The sequence below is a fragment of the Ursus americanus genome, chromosome 2, assembly GCF_024610735.1.
Source record: "Ursus americanus isolate L20-20 chromosome 2, mUrsAme1.1.p, whole genome shotgun sequence".
NCBI lineage: Eukaryota > Metazoa > Chordata > Mammalia > Carnivora > Ursidae > Ursus > Ursus americanus.
Window position 1 is genome coordinate 41,092,385 of NC_142128.1, and position 27,975 is coordinate 41,120,359.

Sequence of the window (27,975 nt, forward strand, 5' to 3'; positions counted from 1 at the left end):
GCGCCCATCAGGTGCCCATCGGCTTACACACACTCGACTGTTCAGTCATGTTCGCTCATGAAGGAACAGGACGCATGTGACACACACACGCTAGGACCGGCAGTCCTGCTCGGGGAGAGTCCCGGGCAAGTGACCAGGAGCACACGTGAGAAAGTGGAAAGCCACACTCCGGTGCAGCAGGACGCTGGAAGCCGTCCAGCGCTCCCTGGCAGAACCACATCCGTGCTCGGTGCGGTACCCCAGGCGTGAAGGGGGGTGAGCGACAGCTGCTCGTGCGTGAGTCCTAGGACTGTAGTGAATGATGAGAGCACGTTCCGGCACGTTCCAGCAGACTACATACAGACCTTTTCTATAAAGCCCTCAACTCAAATCAAGGCCAAGAAAAAATTAGGGTTCTGTGCGCAGTGAACCTATTTTTAAAAGTAAAGGAGGGTTGTACCCAGAATGTAACACGGCCAAGGCAGGGAGACAGCGGCTGTGCGAGGGGCTGGGGGTGTCTCATGCTTCCTAACTTTTGTGTGTATTACGTTACTCCGCGTGTGTTCAGTGTTTTGCAGTACCTTTAAAAACAACATCTGAAATGCTGGAGGTATATTATTGAGGATTCCATATGAAAGCAGTGTTCAGGGTTTTCAGAGCCGTTTCAAGCCATCTGGGCAGGGACACACCCTCAGTGGACCTGGGCTTTGAGGGGCTGGGATTTTGCTGCCGCTGGGGAAGCACGGTTCCCGTTTCCCCGTTCTGCAGTGGTGAATGCGTCTCCTGTCCTCGAGGGCAGGGTCTCTCTGCTGCCTAACCGTGTCTTCCTCACTGGTGTCTGGCACAGGGAGCCTTCTCGAGTATTTATGGAATATAGGACAGAGGGAGGGGAAATCAAGGCAAAGGGGTCCACGGAACCTGCCCAAATTGTCCCCCTGCACGGTGAGATTCAACTACTTTTCTCATCCAGAGTCCAAGGTTCTGGCGAAGAAACTCCACGAGGACCAGGGGCTACCCTGCCCTGGCTCCCGTCCCTGAGCTGCCAGCCTCAGCTGGCGGGGTGGTGTCAGGCTGCAAGTGGAAGGCCGTGCAGCGTGTGCAGCGGTTGCTGTGGGGGTGCCATCCTCTTGGGGGGCTCACTGACCCTCAGTCCCTCCGACTGCTGCCTTGGATGTGGTGGGAGGAAGGACAGCCTGCCCAGTGAGACATAAACCCCTCCTCCTGAGCGAGAAGGCTTGCAGGTCAGACATGTTGATGCTGGCCCTCCAGGCCTGGGAGCTCAGGAGAAGATGAGGTCTGGTTCCGGCCGGGCTTTCCCGAAATCTTCGGCCAGATTTACTGCTGCAGCTCGCTAGCCAATGGTTTGAAGGGCCAAGTGTGCTTAGTATGAAAACTGCCTGTTTCCTGGCTTCCATGCCCTTAGCTGGGTAGACTCATTTAATTAATTGGTTAGACTAATTTTATCTCAAACCCTGTGACTCCATTTAACCTACACTAAAACAAGCTGACCTGCTCCTTTAATTTTCAGTATTCTTTTCCTGGAGTAGCACATACGTGGTATTTTTCAGGGGTAGGGAGCACATTTGTTCTTTTGTACCCTCCAGTTTGCTCCCTAGAATAAAAAGAGCATAGTCCTATGTTACATAGACAGGAGTGGGTCCCGGGACAGAGGTGGCCACACCCCACCTGTGCCGCCGGCGTCCGGGCCACCTTGGGCGGGTCTCCCGATGCCTCCACATCTTGCTGCCTGTCAAGTGGGCCACCTCGCACGAAGCCTCAGGGATCCCGAGACTTCCCGTGTAGTCCTGTATCTTGCGCGCCCCAGCTGGTATCTGCATCATTCATTCAGTCGCTAACCCATCGGGCACCCAGTGGGCCCTGCCACGTGCCGGGCGGTGGGCGAGGCCCTGAAACACAACAGAGGAGAAAACAGGGCGTCGATTCTCCTGGCATTAGAGTCTTGGGCAGAAGACGGATGCGGACGTGGTAATCATGGCAGCAGGTGACGGGTGACGGGGAGGGGGACCACACCCAGTGGGGCCTGACCCAGCTGGGGGGAGGGAAGGCCTCAGTCAGGGAGGGGATATTGAGGCTGTTGAGACCTGACATAGGAGGGGGTGTGGGGTGGGGGAGGGGCTCTGTGCCTTCTGAGGGACGGGGTGGGGGGGGGAGATGAGGCCTGCAAGAGTTGGGGGCATGGGTGGCGGAAGGCCCTGTGTGCCACGCCAGGCCTCACGCTCGGAATTCATGCTGTGTTCGGTGGCCAGCTGCCGAGGCTTTTCTTTTTTCTTTAAATTAATTTATTTTTATTTTCATTTATTTATACATTTTTAAAAGATTTTAATTATTTATTTATTTATTTATTTATTTATTTGAAAAAGAGAGAGAGAGCGTGAGTGCAGGGTGGGGGAGAGGCAGAGGGAGAAGCAGGCTCCCCACTGAGCAGGGGGCCCAACATGGGGCTTGATCCCAGGACGCCGGGATCACGACCTGAGCCAAAGGTAGACGCTTAACCAACTGAGCCCCCCAGGCACCCCGACGGTTTTCTGATCAAAGGAGTCAGGTGGCCGAGGCGGCTTCCGGAGGCCCCTGGGGAGCCGTGGCCTGGGCCAGTGGATGGCGCGAGAGAGGTGTCGTTCTGAAGCCCCTGTGGCTTCCCAGATCAGAAGCAGAATCCTTCCTGGCTGCTGTGGGCTCACTGAGTGTCTTCTCCCTCCCCAGAGGTGGTGAGCGACGCAGTGACCAGCCTGCCTGGGGCCAGCGTGACCCTGCTCTGCCCGGGCGGGGAGCCAGGAGACGCCGTTCACTGGCTGCTGGGGAATCGTGCAGCGGGCCCGCACCAGGGCAGCTGGGCCGCTGTGGGAAGGAAGCTGCTTCTGAGGTCCGTGCAGCTCAGCGACTCTGGAAACTATTCATGTTACCAGGACGGCCGCCTGCTCGGAACCGTGCGTTTGCTGGTGGATGGTGAGTCGTGAGCTCAGAGTGCTGGGCGATGGGTCCCAGCTGCCCCTTTAAACTCCTGGTATTCCCCTGGCCCAGCAGATTCAGGGAGAGAGTCACTGACATCTGCCAGCACTGAGATGGAGGGGGCTCCCCTTGGGTGGGGGCCTCTGGCTGACGGGGACCCCACCTTCCCCCTGGCCTGAGTGTTTGGGGCCGAGGCCAGGGGTTCACAGTCTGAGGCATGGGTTTGGGTGCTCGTCTTCCTCCACAGCTTCGACCCTGTGTCCATTGTCCCTGCTGGTAAATATGGTTAATTTATGGTTTATTTATTATTGCTGTTGTTGCAAAGATTGCATGAGTGTGTATGTGGGGGGCGGGCTGCTGCAGGGCTATGCTCCCCCCCCAACGGCTGTGCTCTCCTTTCAGCCCCCCCTGAGGAGCCCCAGCTCTCCTGCTTCCGGAAGAGTCCCCTCAGCAAGGTGGCCTGTGAGTGGAGTCCTCGGCACCCACCGTCCCCGACGACCAGGGCCACGTTACTGGTGAGGAAGTTGTGAGTATCTGGGCCGGGCTGTGTGTCCGCGTCGTCCCCACCGTCACCGAGGTGCACGAGGGGTGCTGGCTCTCACAGCAGCAAGTGGGCTGGCTGGCCAGGGGTTCCCAGGCTGCATCACTTTGGGATGGGGAGGAGGGAGTCGGGGACTGAACGGGAGCTTGCCGGTGACCACAGCAGCCATGGGGGCGGCTGTCACCCTTGTTTAACAGATGGAGAAGGCTGAGGTTGAACGATCCATTAACTTGCTTTAAGGTCATCTTGCTGTAAGTGGCTCTGCTAGGAATCAGATCCCAGTCTGTCTGGTTTATTCAACATGCCAGGTTTGGGGTGTTGCCTGAAGAAGGTGCCGATGCCCCTGTGAGGGGAAGGGCTGCCGACTCCCGAGAAGCCTGGCCTGTGTGAGCCTCCGTCAGGCTCTTTCCCTTAGAAAGGCCTCGAGAGGAGTGGCTTGGGGGAGAGAGGGTGGATGTGGGGGAGGAGAGGGTAGGTGTGGGGCAGGAAGGCACCGCTGGGCCTGGGAGGAGCTCGGGATGGCTGTGAGGAAGGGCCGAGGTGCTGAAGATCCGTCGGAGGGCAGGGCCCCTCAGGCCAGGGGTTGTCATTGCAGTTCTGCGGTTCGAGCTGTCGGTCCTCTGTCAGAAATCTCAGCAGTGACTTAAGGGGGGTTGGTTTCTACCAGTGTCTGTCTGCAGAGAGTTGTTAGGCCCTCACGTTATCGTCTCCGTGCAGAACTGTGCACGCTGTCGTGTCCACACACGGCACAGCTGCCCGTGCAGAGAGTTAGAACCCTCCAGAACCCAGCACGGGGCTGTGGCAGTGATTGTCTGGGACCAGGAAGGTGTTCGTTCACGACAAGATGGTCTGCACGGGGTCGGCAGCCACCCAGACCGGCCACAGAACGCTGGCTCAGGTGGCATACGTGGCCGGCTCACGTGGCCCGCTGGCAGCTGCTGGCACCTCTCCCCTCCTGGACTGAGGAAGCGGGAGGGGGGCTGCCAGAGCCTGGGGACCCTGTGCTTGGGTGGGGGGTTTCCACTGCCCCTGGGAAGAGGTGTGCGCTCTGCTCTCTGTCTTGGTGTGCGTGCACGTGACAGCCTCGCCCCACGGTGACCCGTTCTTCCCTAGCCTGTGCCCTGGGCGGGGTACTTACCAGAGCTGCTGGAGAGACACCCCCCCCCGGGCCTCCCTGGGACCCCACCTCCTCAGCGTTAGGTGGGATGGAGGCCTGGGTGCTGTCCGAGGGAAGGAGGCTCTAACTCCCGCTGGGAACGGAGGAGCAGGCGTCCCAGGAGGAAGGACCTTGTTCCAGGCCCGGGTCTGCGCCTGAATCAGCAGGGATCTGTAGCCCCGCGGCGGGGCGAGTGGCTGCCGGCACCGCCTGCGCCCACACATGTCGTCCGTGGGCGACGTCTCAGGCTTCCAGGCCAGGCGGGACCGGGTCTGACTCACCTGAGTATCTGTAACCACCCAGAAGTCTTTTCCGGGCTCATCGGCCGGAACGGCTCCCACCTCCTTGGGAAGCCTGCAAGCCCCGTGCTTCCGGAGCCGCTGTTCGTCCCCCGAGGGAAGTCGTTCTTGTTCGAGGCTTGAGGCCGGGGATGGGGCCTCTCTGGACTCCTTGCTGCAGCTCCCTGGGGACAGAGGCCGGGAGGCTCCCCCGTCCAGCGCCTCAGGGACCGAGTGTGCTTTAGCTCAGCATGTCGCCCTGCCAGCTCACCTCGATGTCTCACTCAGTTTTCAGTTAACCCTAACAGACCCCTGTGAGGGGTATTACTAAAATTCCCATTTTCCAATGAGAAAACAGAGGCTTGGTGAGGTTGGAGAATTGATTGAAATCACGAGACCTGCTAAGGGCCGCCGAGTGGAGGGTCTCTCCCCCGAAGACGGGCAGACGCTGGTAGCGAGCCTGGCCTCGTCCTGTGTCCACAGTCGGAGCGTCCCGCTGGGAGACTCCCAGGAGCCGTGCCCGTATGCCCAGGGGTCCCGGAAGTTCTCCTGCCGGCTGGCGGTCCCGGAGGGCGACAACTCCTTGTACGTCGTGTCCCTGTGCGTCAGCAACAGTGCCGGAAGCAGGTCCAGCAGTCCCCAGACGTTTGAGGGCTACGGAATCCGTGAGTACCCTCTTCTGGTACCCCACCCCAGACGCCCCCGGCCCCTCTGACGGCCCCTCTCAGATGGCTCGGGGGGCCGGGAGGGGCCGGTGCTGCAGTTTGCTGAGCTGGTGCCTTTCGGGCTTTCCTTGCCAGGGGCCTGACTGGCAGGCGGGGTCCTTGGCAAGATGGCACAGGGGTGCGGTCTGGGTGCTTGGGGTGGGGTCCTACCTGTTTCGGGGGGACGTGCACACTCGCTGCTGCATGGGAGCCTGCTGTCCTGCCCCACAGTGCAGCCCGACCCGCCTGCCAACATCACCGTCACTGCTGTGGACGGAAACCCCCGCTGGCTCAGTGTGACCTGGCAGGACCCCCCCTCCTGGAACTCCTATTTCTACAGGCTGCAGTTCGAGCTCCGATACCGGGCTGAACGGTCAAAGACGTTCACAACGTGGATGGTAAGTTCTTCTTTTACTCTGGACAGGAGAGTGTGGCTGGGGACTCGGGTTACGGTTCTGGCTGCTGCGGCCCGGGGTGCGTCTCTGAACCCTCCTGAGCATTCGTCGTCTCGTTGCTCGGATAGGAGTGACAGTGCCGGGCCTGTCCTCCTCACAGGCCCGTTCGAGAGGATGCGTATGACCGGGGGAGGCAGTTGGGCCACATGCGGGTTGAGGGCGTGGCTGGCAGGGTCCAGTGGCCCCGGGGAGCCCCGTCCTGCCCTGAGGCTCTGAGCCTCGGGCGGCGTGAGCCTGCGGAGGGTCTCCAAGCGCCGGTCACTCCCTGGCCCTGAGAGGGGTGGCCGAGGGCATGCCCATCCCCGCAGAGCTGTCTGCCCAGAGCCCCGGGCCTCACCCCGCTGTCGCTGTGCCCCCGCGTCAGGTCCAGGAGCTCCGGCACCGCTGCATCATCTACGACGCCTGGAGAGGCATGCGGCACGTGGTGCAGCTTCGGGCGCGGGAGGAGTTCGGCCATGGCTCCTGGAGCGCCTGGAGCCAGGAGGCCACGGGCACCCCTTGGACAGGTACTGTGGCAGGTGTGGCGGGGATGTTTCAGCTTTGCCGTGACAGCGGGTCTCGCTGTGAGCAAGTCAGCCCCCGCCCACGGCTAGAACCGCAACCGATTCCCCACTCAGGGTTCTGGGAAGCAGCCCTCGGGAGTCAGCGGCCGCTGCGTGGCTGCCGGTCCAAGGTGGTCCTGCGCTCACGCCTGCCTCGCGGGCCTGGTGGCCTCGGGGGCCTGGGGCTCTCTCTGCGGCTGTCCCCTTCCTGCCGGCCACGGAGGGGGGCACTCCGGACGCTCGGCTGTATTTGGTGTACCACAGTTACTAGTATCTTATTTTTGAAAAAGATGTTAAAGGAAATAATAGTTGCTTTTGGAGAATTATAATTACTGTGCTTGATAGTGAACATAAAAAAATTCCACAAATGTATGAGACATAATTTTATCAGTATCTTTACCACCTCGAGAAAACCAGCGAGAACATTTCAGTATGCTGCTTTTCTTTTTCTGAGTACGTGTGTACTCTGAGTAGCTTTTTCTGAGTACATCTGAGTACGTGTGGAGAATGGTGTGAGCATTCTCACGTTAGTATCTTTCAAAAATGTATTGTTTAGTAACTGCATGATTGATATGTTCTTTTTAGCTGCTGAAATTTTTTTTTTAAAGATTTAAAAAATTTATTTATTAGAGAGAAAGAGAGTGTGTGTGAGAGAGATCATGAGCAGGGGCAGAGGGGGAAGCAGACGCCCCGCTGAGCAGGCAGCCCCATGTAGGACGTGATCCCAGGACCCCAGGATCATGACCTGAGCTGAAGGCAGACGCTTCACCGACTGAGCCCTTAACTGCTGTGATGTTTATCAAGTTGGCACATTGTCATGGCCAAGAAGCAAAGAAGGGTTTATAGTTCCAGGGTCTCTCGTCCTACCCCTTCCCATTTCCAGTCCTGCCTTCCAGAGGAAGCTGCTTGGCCTCCTGTTTCTCATTCTCCTGCTCCCTCCTGAGCAGCAAGCCAGCATGGCTATTTTGTGTTTTTCCTGAAAAAACAATTTGAGACATCTTTTGATTCCTTCCTATGAAAGCTCAGGGTTGAGCAGACCTAGACCCAGATGCAGTACAGGAGTTTCTCAGATTATAGTGAAGAGGGTGGTCATCCAGTGTCTGGTTGAATGCTTCCAGAGATGGAGAACTCACTATCCACTAAAGGAGCCCATTCCGTTGCTCCCGGTGTTTGCAAGATAGCATGGCTTCCCACTGGCTTCGGGGTCACATCTCTTCAGCCCAGCAACACGATGGGGCCACGTGAGATGTTCTGAAGTGCCAGGCAATTAGAAAAGGAGAATAAAGTGCCCCTGTATTGAGTACGTGTGGATAACAAGGAAAGTTAGAAATAGAACCGATTGCCAGGCCCATCCCCGCCCTGCCACCTTCTCCCTGGCCCCAGGGAGAGGACTTACACGTAGAGGCTGGCATTCTGCCCCCGGAGAGGAGGCTGACGTAGGAAGGCTTTTCCTCTTCCTGCTTCGCCATGTGAGGTCCTTGTCTTTCCTGGCCTGGGGGAGGCAGAAGAGTTGGGCTTAGGGAGCTTCCTAACTGGGAGCACATCAGGGCCAGACCTCTCTCGGTCCTTCCCTATCGCTGTCCATCAAGAGCACGAGGACCCTCTTCTCTAAAGCTCATTTCCTGCAGAGGCCCGGACAGGAAGGAAGTCCTGACTACTCTGTCTTACTTCGGGAGACCATTTAAATACATTGGAACATCCTTCAGGCTGGATTGTGTTGACCTGTCCATGGTTTTCTTTGATTTGTATACACTCTGAGCCAAAACACGCTCCTCGTCTGAATGCGGAACATTACTGTGGCCTTGGAAGGCTTGGCGAGGGGGGAAGTTATTTACAACATCGTGCAGAGGAAATGTCCCGGACACAGGCTGACACTTGTTGACCTTTTATCCCAGCCACTTCATTTAGACGGTCCCAAGCAGCTTTAAGCAATTCTGTTTTGTTAGAAGATTCTTTCTTTGTCTTTAAAAATGTTGAATTGTGGTAAAATATACGTAACTTAATTTTTACCACTAGCCATTTTTAAGTATGTATTCAGTGGGATCGAGTGCTTTCGTGCTGTCGTGCACCTGTCCCACCGCCCACTCCCGGATCTCTTCATCCTGCAGACTGGAGCTCTGTCCCCATTAAACACGGAGGGGACCGCCCCCTGCTCTCTGTCTCTGAGATTCACTCCTCACCTAAGTGGGATCAAGTGGTGTTTGTCTTTCGGTGGCTGGGCTAGTTCGCGTAGCGTGATGTCCTCAAGGTTCACCCGTGTTGTGGCAAGTGTCAGTTTCCTTCTTCTTTAAGGCTGAGGAATATTCGTGGCGTGACTGGACCACGTGCTGCTCGTCCGCTCACCTGTGGACGGACACTTTGCCGCTTCCGCCTTTCGGCCGCGGTGGCGGACGCTCAGTGAACACGGTTGTCGCAGCATCTGTTCGGGCCCTGCTTTCAGGCCTTTGGACTAAACACCCAGGAGTGAAACTGCTACATCATTCAGTAGTTCTATTTTTAGTTTTTTGAGGAACAACCGCACTGGTTTCCACTGTGGCCGCACCGTTTTACATTCTTATCGGCGGCGCACAGGGTTCTAGTCACATCCTCCACGCTTGTGATTTTCGGGTGTGTGTGTCGATAATAGCATCCTGCTGGGTGTGCAGTGGTACCCTGATGCTGGTCTGCATTTCCATGGTGAATAGTGATGGTGAGCGTCTTTTATGTGCTTCTGACCATTTCTCTGTCTTCCTCGGAGAAATGTCTGTTCAGGAAGAAAGTTCTGTCGTGAGAACCCCACCCTGTCCTCTGGGGTCACCCGAGACAAGTGTGCTGGTCCGCTCGGCTTTCTCTTCCCAGGCTGCTGGACGGGATGGCCTACGGCTTCCTCACCTGTCTGGCTACCTTCCTCTGAACCCGGTCTCAATTGTGGATGTCCCTCTTTCAGTTATTGACATCGTCCCCACAGTGGAAGACGGTGTCGCTGGGGCTACCTGGCCAGTGCTGGGTCCTGTCTCTGACTTCCCAGCTTGGGGCTGCCGTGCTTCCCTGCCCTGCTGGACTGACCGCGGAGGCTCGGACAGGAGGCCTAGCTTCTTCTCCCATAAGCAGCCGGAGCGGTCGAGACCCCCATCCTGTGCACGTGTGGTTTTGGGGGTCCTCCGAGCCCGTGGTAAATATGCCCAAGAGAGAAACTGGCTCCCCCCCGCCCAGGGCAGAGCCAGAGGAGCTTGGGCTGCTGATGCGAGGGGGGTGAGGTTGGAGATTGGGGAGCACATCTGGAGAGCGAGGTTTAGTGAGTCTTACTGACAGTGCAGTTCCTTGGCTGTTTGAGGTGCCAGTGGGCTTCCCAACCCCCAGGACCTGAAGACGCGGACTGCTCCTGCCTCCTGGCCTCAGTGTGGGGGTGGTGACCTCGGGGGGACACGGAGGGCATGGGGAGCGCACGGGCCTGGGGAGTCAGGCTCATGACCTCTCAGAGCCTCAGCCCTGCCGTGTGTGAGGTGGGCTGCTCTGACCTGTCTGTTCCTCCGGGGAGTTGTTTGTTTTTGGCCAGTTTTATTGAAGAAATGCTTGCACGATTCACTTTCCACCAGTCTATTCTGGCGTGCCTCTCGCGACGTCAGACTTGTCTGGGTCAGTGACGCCCGTGTGTGGACTCCGCGGTATCTTCCATGCGTGTTGCCGCTGCCGTGATGGGCCCCAGCGTGGGCTGACGTGCGTGGTGCTCTGTTCCCCGTCACCCCGGGCCTGGCGGGTGCTGCTGAGGACGGCCAGTCTCTCTCTGCCCGTCTGGTCATCTTCACAGTCTGCTTGTGGCCAGGCACATGCGGTCCCCTTTTCCTGAAACGTTGGAGCCTAGAGATGATGGACGCCAGTGACTTTCTGTCCCCCACCCCAGGGGCAGCCACCAGGATGGGCAGGACAGAGACCCCTTGCAACAGTTTTATGAGCGCGAAGAGAAAACATCCTTTGGGAAGAGTGATGCCTACGCACTTGGGGGAGTTGGCCGTTGTGAGGCAGTGTCGGTTGGTTCCTGGGGTGATGGGAGGGAGGCTGTGGGTGTCCCAGGATCCCTGCCTGGACACTGACCCCGAGCCGCTATATCGGACTCTGGAGGGAAGTGGAACGGGCCGTGGGAGGAACTCTCCCAGTGGTTGTGGAATGTGCGGGGGGCAGTTCCCTGACTGTAGGGTTGGCAGGCTGGGGGCACACAGCTCCGGGGGGCCAGAGAGAGTAGGAAGAGCTTCATGGAGGAGGTTTCTGAGTCGTGTGCTGGAGGGTATGTAGGAGTCCCGTAGAGACGGGGGTTATAGGCTGTCTGTGTGGCAGGTGGAAAGGGGGCTTTGGGTGAGCCTGGAGCATAGGCGTGAGAGCCGCAAGACTGGGCGGGGCAGGGGCAGGGGCAGGCAGACCTTAGAAAGCCTGCTGGAGGGCGGGGTCGAGGCTGGAGGGGCAAGGGTGGGCCGCTCCAGCCAGGAAGGCTGTCTCCCCGACAGCGTCTGCAGCAGTGACACGTGGAGACTGTGCCCCTGACCTCCAGCTGGAAGGAGGGGTCGCAGCGTGGGAGGTGGCCCGTCAGCCCCACTCACCAGTGGGAGGGCTTCTCCAGACCTCTCCTCCCGCAGCTCTGACAAGGTGACTTCGAGCGAGCCTGGGGCCCCCAGAGCCCCTCTGCAAAGAGAGTGCAGGGCGGGGTCCTGGGAAGCCCACGAGAGTGAGCGGTTATGTCTCGCTGCTCACAAACCCTTCGACCCCCTCACATGCAGCTCACCTGCGCTCAGGAGATAAGTAGCACCGAGCGTCCTTGGGGGGCCCTGAGCTCAGACCGTCCAGCCCCTCGCTTCTGTCCCACGAGGGAAAGTCTGACCCTTCAAGAGCCCCTGGAGGGACGCCTGGGTGGCTCAGACGGTGAAGTGTCTGCCTTCAGCTCAGGTCATGATCTCGGGGTCCTGGGATCGAGCCCCACGTCGGGCTCCCTGCTCAGTGGGGAGTCTGCTTCTCCCTCCCCCTCTGCTGCTCCCCCTGCTTGTGCTCTGTCGCTCTCTGTCAAATAAATAAAACCTTAAAAAAAAAAGGAAAAGAGAGCCCCTGGGTATGTGTTTCTGGAGAGACTGCTCGCTGCACTCAGCACCACTCTTCTCCCCACACCTGGCCCCTCGCTTGCTGCCCTCCCCCAGGCCTGCACTGGGCCTGGCCGCACGTATGCACGCACACCCGGCCGGGCCGGACACGTACACGCACGCACCCGGCCCCGCCAAAGTTGCGAGTGTGCCTCTCTTTCCAGCTCGCCAGGTCCTGGACCCTGGGATTCCGCCGTCTTCGGGGAGCGTGCAAGGTTGCCAACTTTTAATTTTGCTAAGTAAGGACATAAACAGTTAAGTAAAATTTAGCTATTGCCGTTTACCATGAGCCTGACTTCATGAAGAAGGGAGGGGCCTCTTGAGCAGCGCGGTGTCCTGCGGCCTCTGGCTGGTTTTCCCCGTGGGCCGAGAGCGGCGGACTTCCCTGCAGACCAGCTGGACGTCTGACTCCGCAGGAGGCTGTCGGCTCCTCCCTGAGGTTTTGGTGTTCTGCATGAAGGGAGAAACAGTGATTGAGTTTCTGGTGGGTGGTTTGCAGGTGTGAAGTACTGAGCGAGCCCAGAGTGGGAGGCTGTGCCGGAAGTCCCCCCTCCCTGTTCCATTGCTGGGGTTTGGCCCTCTCGCCGAGTCACCTCACCTCTCTGCCATCACCCTCAGCCTCCTTTTCTTTTTTTCCCGCTTTTTATTGTTGGCTCACTCCTGTCTTCCTCTCTGTCCTCCTGCCCCCAGCCCTGCCCTTAATTGGTCATAATATACAATTTACAAACCGAAAAAAATGTTTTCTGTCCTCTGCCCCCCACCCCCCGTTTTTTATCTATATTGAGATGTAATCGACATGTCACATACTAGTTTCAGGTATACACCTTAATGATTTGATATTTATGTTGCTGAATGTTGACCACATTAGGTCCGCCTGGCATCCGCTAGCATCCGTCAGCATCTGCTAGCATTCGCTAGCACGCATAGTTAGGAGGCCCACTTTTAAGGCCCACTCTCCTGGCAGCTTTCAGATACACTATCCTGCCAGTTATGGCCATTGTGCTGGACGGCACATCCCCAGGGCCTGTCACGTTCTTTGTTCCTGATGCAGAGTCAGGTCAGTGTTGAAGCCAATATCGTGTGACGGGCTGGTGCTCCTTTCGGCATCGGTGTGTCTAGGAGGAAGCCAGCCGCCCTGCTCGGAAATGAAGAAACAGTGTCCAGGAGAGGGTCAGTGTCTTGACCAAGATCGTTTATCTGTCATGAAGGCCTCTGCCATCTTTTATGTTGGATTTCTGTATCCTAAACCCCAAGCAGGTGAACTCAGACCAATCCTTAAGTTAATGGAAATGAGTTTCTTGTTTTAAAAACTCATGTGGGGAAAAAAACCCTTCACATGTGGTCTATTAATCTCATCATTCATTCATTTTGCTATGAATATGAAAGTACCTCCTCTCATCTTGGAAATATTCGTACAAGGAAAACACCGCAGCAACCAGTTAATGTTTCTAACAGTCTTTCCTAAGTGCTTTTCCATAATCGAAATTTCACTAACTACACAGTTTTTCAGAAAGATGTGTGAAGTTCTAGGTTCACAAAGACGGGTAAGATACTATCAGTCTCTGAATTTGAGGAATGCTCAATCTAGAGATGGTTTTAAAAATGAAGGGAAAACAAAGCCCAGGGGCACCTGGGTGGATCGGTCAGATAAGCCTCCGACTCTTGATCTCGGCTCAGGTGGTGATCTCAGGGTCAGGAGATGAGAGGGCTCTGCTGGAGATTCTGTCTCTCCCTGGGTCCCTCCCCCTGCTTGTGCTCTCCCTCTTTCTCTCTCCAATAAATAAGTCAATCTTTAAAAAAAAAAATGTTTATTCTTACAACCAGAAAGACTTGTCACTTACTTCTTACAAAACTTTGGGCAAGCTCTTTAACTGCCCCGTGCCTCAGTTTCCCCATCTGCAAAATGGGGGAAATCACGGTACTGTCTCAGAGTATTGTTGTGGAGACCAAACAGATTGATCCAGGTGAGGTGGGGAGATTGGCACACAGTAGGTGCTCAATAAATGCTAGAGATTGTTACAGTTGGTGTGGTTTTGTTGCCACCGGTCACTTGCAGGCACACAGGGACCGTGGCTGTCGTTCCTTCCCCTCCTTCGCTCAACGTGCCCGCTGAAGGGAGGCTTTAGGAAGGAAAATGAGATACTTTTGCCTAAACAGAAGTACACGCCCCCTTTCTGGGCCTCGGCGTCTTTGTAAAACGGAGATCGCAGTGCCCGCCTCTCGGGCACCAGGGGAGCGTGAAGTGGAACGGAGCCCCTGGTCTGGCGTGTAGAGCGCCTGCAAAGGCTGGTGCCAGCGGTTCAGTGATGCTTTCCTAGAAGCAGTCACCTAACGTCCCTCGAGCCCTGGTTTCTTCGTCTGTGAAATGAAATGATGGTGATTCATAACAATGCTTTACCTTCCATCCCTGGGACGAGATGGTCAGAATCAGGGGTCCCCATGGTCATCTAGGCAGTTTTTAAAAAGTCTTGTTATGTAAGACTTAATTGTATTATGCATTAGAAAATTGTGTTCATTCTGGGTTGAGATAAAATTTCTACTTTATACCCGGAAATCTAAGCCATCAGCAGTTAAACGTCCTTCTCTGGACCACATGCCATTTTGGGGATCGGAGCTGAGGGTAGAAACTAGATGGGTCTCCCCTTCTAACTGAAACATCTCTCTGGATTTGGGGAGCCTTTAAAACCCCCTGGTGTCTGGGTCCCATCCTCAAGATTCTGAGGCCGTAGGTCAAGGGTGGGGCCCCAAAGGCACCAGATGATGCTGAATATGGCTGAGTGTGGGAGGCCCTGGATCGAATGGCTGTCTGGGGTCAGCTCTATTCCCTGGGTAGGGCTGCCCCCGACTCCTGGTTTTCGCTTTCGTTCATGCCCCGTGGCCTCTGCTCACCCCTCAGTCACCCCTGCTGTGGGTCTGCCTGTTCTCGGCTGGGGAGGAACACCAAGGAGTCAGACTGGGTCCGTCCCAGTTACCCGAGGCTGGTTTGGGGCTGGCTTGCTGTGTGGTCTTGGACAAGTTGCTTTCCCTCTCTGGGACTCTGTTTCCTCTGGACGGGGGGTGAACGTGCTGTGGTGTCCCCCCCCCACTGGGGACGGCGGGGTCTGCTGCTCTCCTGAGCGGCACCAGCAGCACCTTCTCTGTCCCCTACTCTCCTCCTGCTTCAGGGAGGCTCCATGTCGTCGTGTAGACCATTCCTGTGGTATTTTTAACTTCCTGATGGAAAAACGATGGACTGAAAAGAAAACACTTTCAAGTCCAGAGCATTCCACCGTTGCGTGTCACAGCTCAGCTCCGAGTCCCTGGGGCCCACATTTGCCACAGAGCCTGACCTCGCATTCGAACTCTTGCTTTGATGCTTGACCTCCTGCTGCTGGGGGGGGCGGTGGCGGCTTCTGCAGAAATACTGCTCCCAGGAAGGGGGGCTCGTGTGTGGGCCCAAACCACGTCCCCTCCTGGGCCAAGCCTGCCAGACCCACCCAGGCAGATGAGAACTTGTTTAAATATTTTTTGTTTCAAAAAGGTGAGTAGGAGAACATTAAAATGTTAATAATGCTTATATCTGGGGATGTGTTCTGCTGTTTTTTTCCTCCCGTGTGTGAATATATGTTACGGTGTATAATTCAATACTTAATAAATGATGATATAAATACGTTTCTTTAGGGACTTTGGATCAGACCACGTGAGCCTTTCCTTATCTTCCATTTTTCATACAACATTATATCCTCAACATTTTTCTAATTTATTTATTTATTTGTGTATTTATCTATTAATTCAAAATATTTTATTTATTTATTTATTTATTAGAGAGAGAGAGAATGTGAGCGGGAAGGGGAGTAGAGGGAGAGGCACATTGAGTGTAGAGCCCTCTGTGGGGCTCAATCTCACGACCTTGAGATCATGACCTGAGCCAAAACCAAGAGTGGGTCACTCGACCGGCTGTGCCCCCCAGGCACCCCTTTTCTAACTTATTTTGAAGGACTATTGCAGCACATGGGCACGTCCTCATTTATGACCACTGGCCCCATGGGGTTGACTCCTTGGTCATTTCTGACGTGAAGCTCCCTCAGATAACATGGCAGGGAACCTCCCTCTGCCTCTGAGGCCCGTGGATCCTTACTAACGAGTCTTCCCCCGCAGAATCCAGGAGCCCTCCAGCTGAGAGCGAGGTGTCCCCCTCCACGCAGGTGAGTGCATGTTCTCCTAAGGGGTCAGGGCAGTGGCTCCTGGGGATGGGGATTGGGGGCCAGCACCATACTGTTCAAATCCCAGCTCTGGCACTGACTGGAAATGCGGCCGTGGGCGTTACTGTCATCTCCAAGCCTCTGTTAGTCGGGCTTAGAGCAGTTCCGTTGTCCCAGATCTGTTGTGGCCGTCATGGCGTGTGGAGCAGCGCTGACCTGACCCTGTGTCTCGTGGCTGCTGTCTCACCTCCGAACTCGTGGACACCACTGACGGCCTTGCTTGTGACCCAGATTCGGTTCGTTCGAGCTCTTCCTCTGTGGGCTCCTGGTGTCATAATTTTCTGGAAAGAGGATTACCCCCGAAGCTGCTTAACAGATCTTTGGGTAATCCGGTTTCCCACCCAACTGCATGTCCTCCCGTGGTTCTCAGTCCCTAAGGACCCGCTAAGCTGGGAGGCGCCTTGCTCTTCACCCGTATGTGACGCAGGGCTGTCCGGACACTAGCGGAAGTGGCTCCCGGGGGAGGCCTGTGCTGTGCGGCCAGATGGCTCCCGCCGGGCCAGGGTGCAGGGACGGACACTGGCTGAGGGCCGGCCCAGCTGTGCTCTGCTCCGGGCTTGCACCTGAAGTCTCGTTCCCTCCTGATGTTAACGAGGTTCAGAGCCAGGATGGCTGTGCCTGGGAGGGAGGCAAGTGACACCCACAGGGGTTACAAAGTCCGTCCACGGTCGCAGAGCTTGTGAGTGTGGGTCCAGGATCCTAGTCTGCGGTTTTCCCAGGAGACGGTGTCACGTATGCCCTGGCATGGGGCCCATCTGTCGAGTCTCTCCTCTGGGGAAGGTCTGTGCCCCCAGCTGTTGGCGGAGAGGCAGGCGGGAAGAAGTCCCACCCTGAGTGGGCAAGTATAGATACAACCAGTGCAGGTGTTGAGTGTGACAGGTGAGGACCGAGCGGTCCCTGAGACAGAGGAAGGGTGGTCTTGGAGGGGGTGCTTTTGCTGGGGCCCGAATGCTGGTGGGATCTGCAGAAACCGGCTGACGGGGACTCTCTCTTTTAGGCGCTGACTACTAATGAGGACGATGAAAGTAGTCTCTCTAAAAGTTCTGCAAATGCAACCAGCCTCCCAGGTAAGGACTGGGTATTTTTTCTGGTGGTCTAAGGGGCATGAAACGCTTCTCTGCAGAAAGTCCTTTCTTTCTTGGAAACGTTGCCAGAGGCCAGTCTGCAGAAGTAAGTGAGCAATGGCAGAGATGGTCTTTTACTACTTTGTATGTTCAAGTCTGACATTGTTCGCTCGACTACGGTGAGGGAACTGTAAGTGGAGTGGCGCAGACCAGTGAAGGGTGCCTCAGTTGGCCCAGAGTACAAGTACACGTGCCACAGACAACGTCCCTGGAGTCTGACGTGGAAGCCATGTAGAGGGAAACCTTTACTTTGGGCGCCCTTGACCCTGCTTCTGCTTCCCTATGACCTGCGAGACCGGGGACCTTACCAACATTTGCACCAAAAAGAGTCACGGGTCTGCCACGTGTATGGGACTCTGAGGGTCAGACTTCGGAGCCTCAGCCCTGGAGCAGTGCTGTCTGACGGCTCTTGGCGTTCGGAGGCTGGCCTCCGCCCCCATGCAGGCTGCCCGGGCTGCGCCATCCGCCATCCCGGTGGCAACCCTGCTAACTGCCTGGGGCTGAGGTCTGCACAGCTGGGGATTCCGACGGAGGGAACCCCTCCCCCCTGCCCTCCAGGGGTCTGCTGTGCCCGGTCAGGCTCAGACAAAGAGGACAGTGTAAGGGGAACAGGGCAGCCTGGGAGACAGGCCAAAACAGAGGCGGAGATAAAGCAAAGGGCAGTTTAGAGATACCAGAGGGCCTGTCCCGTTGGGGGAATCATAGAAGGTTCGCTGGCCTTGAGTGGGGGGTGGGGGGGCTAGGGCACTGCTCCAGGGCTGCTGTGGGGGAGGGGCCCTTGTGGACGAGCTCATCCAGCCCCATCTCTGTAAAAGGCCGTCTGTGGGCTGATGACTCCCAAATTCAAGCCCCTCGTCTGACAACCCAGACAACTCTCCAACGGCCTGGTGGACCTGTCCACTTGGTATGATACTCACCAGAAATCTCGGACTTGGGTCTGAAACAGACCCTCGATACCATCTCTCCTTGCCAGCCCAAATCTGTTCTTCTCCCTCTTCCTCATCTCGGTAACTGACACCACGTTCGCTGGGTTGCTCAAGCCGGGGAGGCCAGGCACGCTTCCTCTTCTACCCCCACCCATGTCCAGTCCCTTAGCGGGCCCTGTTGTACCTGGAGACACTCCTGGGAGCTGCCACTTCTCACTACCTCCCCCGCTAGCACCGGGGCCTGCCGCCACGGCCTCTCCCCTGCGGGACTTGGTGGCCTGCTGGTCTCCTGGCTTTCACTGTTAACCGCCAACAGACTCTTTTCTTTTTTTTTTTTTGAAAGATTTTATTTATTTATTCATTTGACAGAGAGAGAGAGCCAGCGAGAGGGAACACAGGCAGGGGGAGTGGGAGAGGAAGAGGCGGGCTCCCAGGAGGGAGCCCGATGTGGGGCTCGATCCCAGGACCCTGGGATCACACCCTGAGCCAAAGGCAGACGCATAATGACTGAGCCACCCAGGCACCCCCACCCCTACCCCAACAGACTCTTTTCTGACCAGCAGTCAGAGTGACTCTGAAATCACTCATCCAAGCTCTGGTCTCTGTGGGGTCAGGCCCCCATCCTTAGACCTCGCCTCCTCTGTTCTCTGTCACTCACTCTGTCCTCGTGCTCTTCAGCACATGCCCTACCTCAGGGCCTTTGCACATACTGCTTGCCCTGCCTGCATGCTCTTCCTCCAGCCTCCACTTGGCCAGCTTCTTTAGATATCCAGGTCTCTGCTCAGATGCCCCCTTGTCAGGGAGGCCTGTCCCAGCCACCCCGTCTGATGGAGCTCCCCCACTGTCACTCTCTGTTCTTCCTCTGATTTTCATCATTGCTCAGGTCTTGATTTCAGGGTTTGAGTTCAGGCCCTGCATTGGGTACCATGCTGCACATGGAGCCTACTTAAAAAAAGAAAAGAAAAGAAAAGAAAAGCAAGCATGTAAGATCCAGGAAGGCAGGAGCTTTTCTGTCCTCCTGTATCCCCAAGGCTTAGGACATTAGACCAAATCCTGACACGTGGTAAAGAGCCAGTAGATATTTGTGGAAGGAAGGAACAAATTGCAAGGATGGTGAAGTGTTAGTCCAAGAGGAAGCCAGTCTCACTGCCTCCGTTAAACGGCCATCTCTGCCAAGAGAGGCAGGTCCTGCTCAGAGAGGCCCGTCCTTGCCGCCAGCCCAGGGAGGACTGCCTGCGGAGCTGCGTCCTGTGGGCACTGGAAGTGACGGTTGTCAGGCGGCCCCGTCATCTGCAGTGGGTGCCACGTGGGCAGAAGAGCAGGAGTCCTGAGCCCATGAGCCTGCAGGTGGCACGACCAGCACGGGAGCCAGGGGAGCGCGACAGCTTCGCTGGGGTGAGCTCCGTGTTCCTCCGGGGCCTCCGTCTGGCCGCTGTGCGCGGGACCTTCCCGTGGACGGACGTGGCTGCTCGTGCTGCTTCGGTCCGTTTGGTGAAACGCGAGCAGCTGGGAGCCTGACAGTGAAAAGACACGGGGTCCCCGTGCTCAGGGAGCTCGGTGGAGCAGTAATGGGAGGGGTGCGCCGAGGGGCACTTGCAGTGGGGGTCGCTGCTCCGAAGAAGTGACATCGCCGCTTGTGAGACCCGAAGGACACGTCAGGCTGCACGGCACAGGTGCGGAGAGCCTTCTGGCGGGAAGAAGCCGTGGGTGTGGAGAGCGCTGGGAGGACCGGGAGCGTGGGGCCTGAGGACCAAGCGGAGGGACAGATAAGACATGACATCCCAGTGGAGAAACGTTGATTTAACCTGTCTGAGCTCCTTACGTTGTCCTCAGTGGAGCTGCCATCGATGGGGTCCCCAGAGCCTTTGGTGTCTTGCACCCCCTGTGCCTCGTGGGGACGGGTGAATACCACTAGAAAGGCCGCGCTGACTGAGTGGGCATCCACGGCGCCACAGGAGCTCGGAGGCTGTGAGCTGGAGGTGCCTGTCTTGCACCTCCAAGCTCCAAGTGGTGGAATCCTGGGGTCAGATTGTGCGGGGGGCCAGTCTTCCAGGGTTGGCTTTGGCCGGAATGCTGGACAGCTCGTCATGTGGCCTGTTGGTTCGCAGAGCCGTTTCCTCTTCTAGGCTGAGCTTCCCTTGGGCCTTTGGACGGTACCAGCTGACTGGTTTCTTTCCCTCCTCCCGCACTGTTCTCCTTGTCTTCTTTCTCCTAGTGCAAGACTCTTCTCCAGTGCCACTGCCCACCTTCCTGGTGGCCGGAGGAAGCCTGGCCTTCGGGACGCTCCTGTGTGTCGGCATCGTCCTGAGGTGAGCAGGGCTGGGGTGGCCTCCTCCCCTGCTGGCTGATGTGGGGTATATGAGAGGATGACACATGGACGGGAAGGAAAGAGCGTGGACGTCCAGGGTGACCCTCAAGTCTCTGTCCTCGGCAGATGGGTGGATGGCGGTGTTGTCACTCTCGCAGAGACTCGGGGGGAACAACCGAGTGTGACGCTGATTCTCCTTTGGGACCATGGAGTCTGAGGTGCCTGTGAAAGGTCAGGCGGACATGTTTGGTACACAGGTCGGATCAGTGTCAGCGTGTAGGTGGGATGCGGGTGAGGCCCTGACGGTCCCTGTGGAATCCGGATGTTGAAAAGTTGCGTAGACGCGGAGGGACCAGGAAGCCTGCTTGGTAGAAGCTGAGGTGGCGGGCGTGCAATGCGACCTGGCCGGCCCTCCAGGAGCCGCACACTGCCGTGGTGGTAGTGCCACGTGAGAGACGCCATGGAAGTCTGTGAACAGGCAGGTCCGGGTGTCTGGCCAGACCCCCTTGGGAATATCTCAGAACAAGCAGACCCGGAGGGTCAGCTTTCAGTGCTCGGTCGTGGAGTGTCCGCCAGCTCCGGGTGGCGGGCGCCGGGCCTGCATTGCTCCATCTCTCTCTCCAGTTGGCCGTTGGTTTTGTCACTGCTCCCAAGCTTGCAGAGAAATCAGCCAGCAGTACTCCTGCTACAGGGGCCGGTGTTCACGACTGCGGTGCAGGACCTTGCAGTCCCGCACCTGCCGGAGACCTAAAAGGGCTTAGGCCGGGCCCTGGGCGGACAGCAGCCCACGGCTACGAGTAAAGAGCAGGAGGAACCTTAGTCTGTCCCTCCTTCCTCGCCCTGTGCGGGGCTTTCTGGGGGTGCTCGCTGGTGATTATGAGGGGCGGTTTCGGGGTGTCTGGGGAGGAAGGGGAAGAGAGATTTCCTCACTCATGGGATCCCCACAGAGCCTCTGAAGCAGCTTTGCCACCAGGGTAGCCTGGGTTGGAAGATCAGCGAGGTGACATCCCAAACTGCGTTCAGGGTTCTGTCCACTCCGATTTCCCAGGGAAGAGGTGAGCACGCTGCTCAAAGGGCGTGCAGGAGGCGAGGCTCCGGGTGTGTGGACGTTGCTCTGGAGGGGCTGCGAGCTCACTGCCTTGTCTGGACCGGAGAGGGGCCGTGCCGGTGGGCAGTGGTCCTCCTGCCCCCTGAGGGACCCACCACAGACCCTGCAGAGTCCCTGTTGGGGTTTCCACTTGGCAGATGAGGAGACGGGAGCTGGAAGGGTCGGGGTAGTGGCGGCTGGTGCAGAGAAAGCCGACTCCAGCCCAAAGCTCGCACTCTTTGGATAGGGCCTTAGGGGCCCCGTTAGTCAATTCTTCCATGTTGCAAAGAAGGAAGCGGTTTTGAGAGAGGAGATGACTTGCCCAAGGACGCCAGCTCGTTACTAGCAGAGCCAGGACTAGAACCCGTGTCCCGAGAGTCCCTGCCCACCAGGCTAGCCTGCCGTCGGCTGAGAGGTGGGCCCCAGGGCTTCGTTAACAAGCCGCGCCATGTTGGTGTGCTGCGAGCCACTGACGGACAGGCGTTAGGTGGGAACTGACCGCCCGGTTCGTCACCAGCCTCGCGGGCTCGGCCGTGGGGTGGTGCGTGGCCGCACCTGCTTGCTGCCCAGCCAGCCCTGGAGGTGCGGGGCCGCGCGGTAGCAGCGCTGCTTCCTGGCCTGGTGAGCTTCCCTCTTCTCTCGCGCTGGGCGCGTGTCTGGGAGCCGGCCCGTTGTTGCTCCCCTCCCCAAAGCCCGCATGTCGAGAGGTGTATAGGTCTGGGGAAGCTGGGAATTTGGAAGAGCCCCGTTGGAACAGGTGGAGTGCGAGGGGCCGGCTGACGTACATCCCGCCAGCCCGTGACACCGTGTTGCTGTGTGTAAGATGTTTACTTTGCGTCTCAAGCAAAGCGTAGTATCTCCTAAATATTTTTCCACCATTATTAGTGACAATTAAAAAACATTTGAATGTGCCATTGAAGACGGTGCGGCATCTTCTAGCAGATGGACCTGGAATGGACTAGCCCTTTAGTGAGGACTCCTGTAGGTGTGCCGGCTAAAATCCTTGCGAATCCACTATGTGTCTCATTCCACTAGTTTAAAACCACTACTAAACACGGGGTGCTCCTGGTGGTCGGCCACGGGAGTGGCTGTGTCCGTGGGTGTTCCCCATGTCACTTCTTACCAGGACTTGGTTTCTCCGTGTCACTTGTTTAAAAGACTGCCAGTCGTTGTAAATGTTTTTAAAATATCGTTCGAGCTGCAGAACCTTTTCTTTAAGTAAACGTCGCGAAGCCCAGATGCGGAGGGCGGACAGAAGCCAGCGGCTGAGCTGTGTGAGCCCGGCAGCGAGGCCCCACCCTCTCTAGCCCCTGGCCGCCCGGACCCCGCTCAGGCCAGAGCAGCGCCACTGTGGCCCCCCAGCCTGCTGTTCCCAGAGGCCATCGAGCTCAGTGTTTTTAGAAAGTGTCTCATTCCCTCCACGTACATCCAAGGAAGAAAAGCTCATGTTTCTCAGTGACCCGTCCAGTTACCTGCTTTGGAAAAAGGTCAGATACTGCTTCTGTGTAGGTTAACTCATGTCGATAGAGACTCTAAAAGAAATTGTGGTATGTGCTTATCTGCCACATAGTGACAACGAGAAAGAAGAAAAAGTCATGCATTATCCGAAGACGGCCACTGTTAATTTTTAAAACATAGATGTGGTCAAAACCCAGCAAACACACAGGAAACTCATGTCCTGCGCGCGCAGCTCCCCGAGTGTGTGCACAGTGAGCGCACCCTTGCGGCCCGCATCCAGACCGAGGTGCTCATGTCTGGGGGGTTTCCGAGGCTCCGTCCTCGGCCCGGGCTCTTGTGCTCCTGTGGCCGCGACGGCTCTGCACCGACGGCCGAGTCTGGACTCGGACGTTTAGCGTCAGTTCTGACATAAGCGAGCCCCGCTTTCCTTCGCTGCTCTGTCAAGCTCACGTACCTCAGCTGCAGGCGGGTGACGGCTGTCGCGGGGTGTCTGGCTGGTTTTGCTCTCATGGCGGCGCCGTGCGTAAAGCTCTCCCCACAGCCCTCCCACAGCCCTGCATTTCCCTTCGGGTGTGTTCCCAGAGGCGGCATCCGGCATCCGGGGTCGGGGGCCTGAATGCTTTGACACCCCGAGCGTCCTGAGGGAGGGTGACTGCACCGGGGTCGGGCGCTGCGGGGAGCCGCGGTCACACTCCGCCCATTGTTTGTTCCATGTGGAGCCCAGGCGAGAAGCCGGGGGCAGATTGGAGCCAACTATCAATGATTTATCGTCACCAGGACAGGAATAGCCTGTTGATATAAAAAGAAACCCAAGGAAAACCCCTAGACCTTGTTTTTGACCTTTCCTCCTCCCTCCAAGCCCTTTGGGGAGCAGCTGCCATGAAGCGGGACTGAGGGAGGCGCGTTGCCCCACGTTGGGGTCGGTGGGTGACGTGCAGAGCAGGGCCGGGGTGGTGGGGTGGCGGCTGCTCCGGTGTGGCCCGGGGGCCCTCAGGAAGGGGGGTGCCGCATCTCTGGAGATGTCACCGCTCATCGTCCTCTGGTCTGCCGCGTGACTCTCTGGGTTCCTGAGCCTGGCTGTGGGCCCAGCGCGGAGCGGTGCGAGGACGCTGTGGTCAGAGATGTCATCTCTTTCCTGTTGAGCATCTCCGCTCCTGCTGATGGGGCACTTGTGCCCGCGGGGCGCCTGCGGCGGGGTCTGTGAGGACCCATCGAGCTGCAGGGGCACTGGAAGCAGGAGGAGGTGCAGGGCTGTGGAGGGAGTGGGGCGGCCCTTTCCTGCTGAGTGGCAGCTGCAAGTCATCGGCCCCCTGCCCGCCCTCGCCTGACCCAGAGGCGAGAGGCCCGTTTTCCTTCTGCACGGAAAGAATATCCTTTTTTTTTTTTTTTTTTTTTTTTAGAGTAAATGGATTTGGGACCAACGATGGGTACGTGTGGGCAGCCTCTGGAACAGGGCCAATTAAGTCCCTGGTGCTGTAAAGGGACACTCACGGCCACGTATGCCTCAGTGTCCCCGTTCGTCAGGGGGACCAGCAATACCTGCCTGTCCCTCGGAGTGTTTCTGAGACCCCCGGGTGTTCAGAGTGTTGCATCACTCCTGGTGACGGAATGAATGGTTTTCCGTGTTCTGAGCCGAGTGCCGTTGTTCACGCGGGCTCATCACGGGGAACTAAGCACCCGTGTGGTTTGTCTTTGTCCCTGTGAAGGTTCAGGAGGACGTGGAAGCTGCATGCACTGAAGGAAGGCAAGGCGAGCGTGCACCCGCCATACTCGCTGGGACAGCTGGTGCCCGAGAGACCCAAGCCCACCCCGGGGCTGGTGCCCCTCATCTCCCCGCCAGTGTCCCCCAGCAGCCTTGGGTCTGACAACACCTCGAGGCCCAGCCGGCCGGATGCCAGGGGCCCACAGAGCCCTTACGACATCAGCAACAGAGACTACTTCTTCCCCAGATAGCAGGCTGGGCGGCGCTCGGCGGGCGGGTGCCAGGCGCACCGGGCCACACGAATGACGAAGCACAGACTCGCTCATCTCAGGTGCCGGGGCCTCCGGGGAGGTGCGTCACTTCCCGACACGGGGCTGCTGCTCCGTCCAGAAGGAAGGGGTGGTTAGGTCTCGGGACCACCCTTTCCCAAGTGCCTCAAGGGGTCAGAGTCCACTCGGAACCCCGGGAGGAAGCAGGTCACCCTCGTGCTGGCCACGCACACACCCGACACGCGTGCGCGGCAGCCTGCAGCAGGTGGACAGATTTCCAGCGGAGACGCCCCGGGCACCTCCTGGCCTGCTGTGCAGCTCTGCCTTCCAGCCTCCGTTCGTGGAGCCCACGTGCCTTCACACTTCAGTCTTTCCAGGCCTGAGGATGGGAGAAGCACCTGCCAGCCTCCCCCGCACCTGCAGACGGCACGGCGGAGCCGCACAGTAGCCCAGGGCTTGGTGGTTTGAAATGGATTCGTAATTAGTTCCTCGTTAGTATTCTCTAAATGTGAACAGAGATCCTGGGCACTTGCTGAATCCAGGGGCAGGTGCACTGGCTCCGCTTCCCTCTTTGGATCCCAGGACTTCAAGAGGGGAGAAGCGGAGGAAGGAAGGTCGTGGGGACAGGCCTCCATGCCCTCCCCAGTGTGCCCTCCCCAGGGGACCCGGCTTCCCCATCCTCCCTTTCTGCCCCGAGAGGAGGACTGGCGGCAGGGGGCTTCTGGGGGGGGGAGGGCAGGGGCTGTACCCCAGCTTCCTCTGCTTTGTTTTCAGCTGAGCCTGAGAAACAAGGGAAGATAACGTTTATGTGAAAAGACAAAAAGAACCTGGCAAGAATGTATTTTAACTCGTTTTTAAAAAAACAAAACTGCTTTATCTTAGACGGTGGGAGAGCCAGTGCTCGCTGAGTGTCAGTATGTGAATAACTTAGGGGAAAAGCACAATAACCTTGTTTAGCACAAAACTGAGTCAAGTGAAAAAGGAGGAGAAAAGACAGTTTTCCTCTTAGAGCAGAGTCTGGTTTCATTCTGCATCTTGTTTTTGTCTGAAAAAGTGAGAACATAGTCTGTGTCTCCTTTAACGTGGGGGGAAGCAGCTGTTCCTCTCCAGGCAGCCGCGGGGGAGAGGGTGTCCAGCCCCTGCCCTGAGCCCCTGGTTACGGGAGGGGGCTCCTTACAAAGTCCCCTACTTGGGGTTTCTTTCTTAGTTGCTTGATCTGACTCCGCTCAGTGAGGGTCAGAACACCAACCGAACGTCTAGCCGTGGCCGTGCCACGCTGGCACGCTGCCGTCGAGTCCCGGCTCGGACCACTCAGGGATGCGTGTGGTTACCCGACCAGGGCCCTCGTGCGGCAGGGGTGCCCAGAATGGAGCTGTGATTCCCAGCAGCCTCGTAACCACTGCTGAACATTCACCAGACCACAGGCTTTTCTAGCAGCCTGCCTTTTTAGAAAAACAGCCAGCATCACCAGACAGGTGGCGGGAGGAAGACGATGACAGAGTTTTGTCTACGGTTCGCCAGGTTCAGACCGCGGCCGTGGCAGCGAGTCGGTGAGTTTCAGACCCTGTTGCTGCTTCAGGCAAACTGGCCTTCAGCTGACAAAAGTTAGGCAGGTGTTTTTGGTTGTTTGTCTCTAAAGTTTCTTTGAGAACAGCAGAAATGCTGTTAAGAGGAAATACGAAAACGAGAATGTGCCTGGCAAGGTCTTTACCTCTTGGCGACGTTAGGCTTTACCCCGGGTGCTGCCAGAACCAGGCGGAGCCGCGCTGGCGGAAGATGGAATGGCAGATAGCGCCTGTGCTGAGAGCCCGCCGCCTTTGATCTCCAAACTGTTACTGCTTTCGTTATTATTGTCATGAAACTGCCTTTTTTTTTTTGTATCGGAGAGGGTTTTTTCCCTTTATTTCTTTATAAGCTACTGAAAATGAAGGAAGAGTGTTTTTCCCTGGGTCGTAGGCTGTGCTCCGCGTGCCCAGGTTCACCCCTAAGCTTCATGCTCGGATCCACGGGCAGTGAGCGCGCTTCTACCCACGGCCACCGCCCCTGCGTCCGGCAGGACATCTGCTGCCTGTTCTCAACAGTGATGTGACTCACCTGACCTGTCGCACAGCCAGACGTGAAACGACAACTCATCTTGCTGGGTGGGAAAAGTTGAAAATACGCTGGTTCAAGGTCTGAATTAATGTGGTCAGTAATTCTTGTAGCATTAATGAAAATTTTTCTGAAATGTCAAGGGGGTAGCATTGAACGGACCTACGAAGCCTTTGGTGACCCTGAGAGCTCTTTGCTCTGACAAGATCTGGACCTTGAGGCCTGTTTGCCAGGCTCTGGGCTTAGAACCTCTACCACCTCCCTGCTCTCCCAGGGGCGGGACGTCATGCTGAGGTGTTGGGAGCCCACCTGGCGGTGAGCAGAGCCTCATGGGGCAGGCTGGGCGTGGTCATGGTTTGTGGGTTTCCTGCACAGTGTTCAGAAGCGTCTTGCCTCATCAAAGGTACTGAAGGTTGACCCACTTGGGAGGCGTCTGTTGTCGAGTTCCAAGTGGAGGTGGTGAGAGACGGGCCTTCATCTGGAGAAGCAGGGGCAACAGGTGGCCCTTCAGAGGTCACGCCAGCTTTCCCATGCGGCGGTCGGCAGCGGCGCTGCTGTTGGGAGGCAGGCCGGCTGGTTCAGTGTCTGTGCCGGACGCCCCTGCGTGTCCCCTGCAGTCCTTCCAGCATTGCATCCTCCGTGTGGCCTGCTGGCAGAGCCAGGGGGTTTCCATGACAACCTTACTGATTATTAAAGAACGAACGCTGTTGGTTTTATGAACATGTGCTCAGTTGAAGGTCTTCTGTGGAAAGGGGGTCGGAACAGCACGTACCAAAGCTGTGAATTCGCAGAGAAACCGTATTTGGATGGGGGTCACACATCTGTTAAATACAATACCTCAACTTTACTCTGGTTTTTTTTTGAGAAAATAATAGTTTAATTTTTGTTTTTATTTTTTACCTAATTACCTGAAAGCAAAGGCTGATGTCTGTATATGGGGCAAAGGGTCAGTATAATGTTCTTCAATATTTTTCTTTTTATCAGCTATTTTCCATTCAAAGTGAAAATTGTAAATGTTTGAAATAAATCATTTCTAAAAATATGC

General features: G+C 57.0%; 1 protein-coding gene across 4 annotated transcripts in view; it reads left to right on the forward strand.

Moving 5' to 3' along the window:
• The window catches only part of IL6R (interleukin 6 receptor), a 42,213-nt gene extending 14,241 nt beyond the window's left edge, over positions 1-27,972 (forward strand). For 2 of the 4 annotated variants that reach the window (XM_087854672.1, XM_087854670.1), the window contains exons 2-11: positions 2,701-2,943; positions 3,349-3,472; positions 5,405-5,586; positions 5,857-6,023; positions 6,445-6,586; positions 11,889-11,963; positions 15,862-15,908; positions 16,963-17,032; positions 20,231-20,324; positions 24,575-27,972. In XM_087854672.1, coding sequence (XP_087710798.1) covers positions 2,701-2,943; positions 3,349-3,472; positions 5,405-5,586; positions 5,857-6,023; positions 6,445-6,586; positions 11,889-11,963; positions 15,862-15,908; positions 16,963-17,032; positions 20,231-20,324; positions 24,575-24,821 — 1,391 coding nt within the window. In that variant the 3' untranslated portion in view covers positions 24,822-27,972. The other 2 variants (XM_087854675.1, XM_045783828.2) reach the window with 2 other exon arrangements.
• Positions 27,973-27,975: the final 3 nt, after the last annotated feature.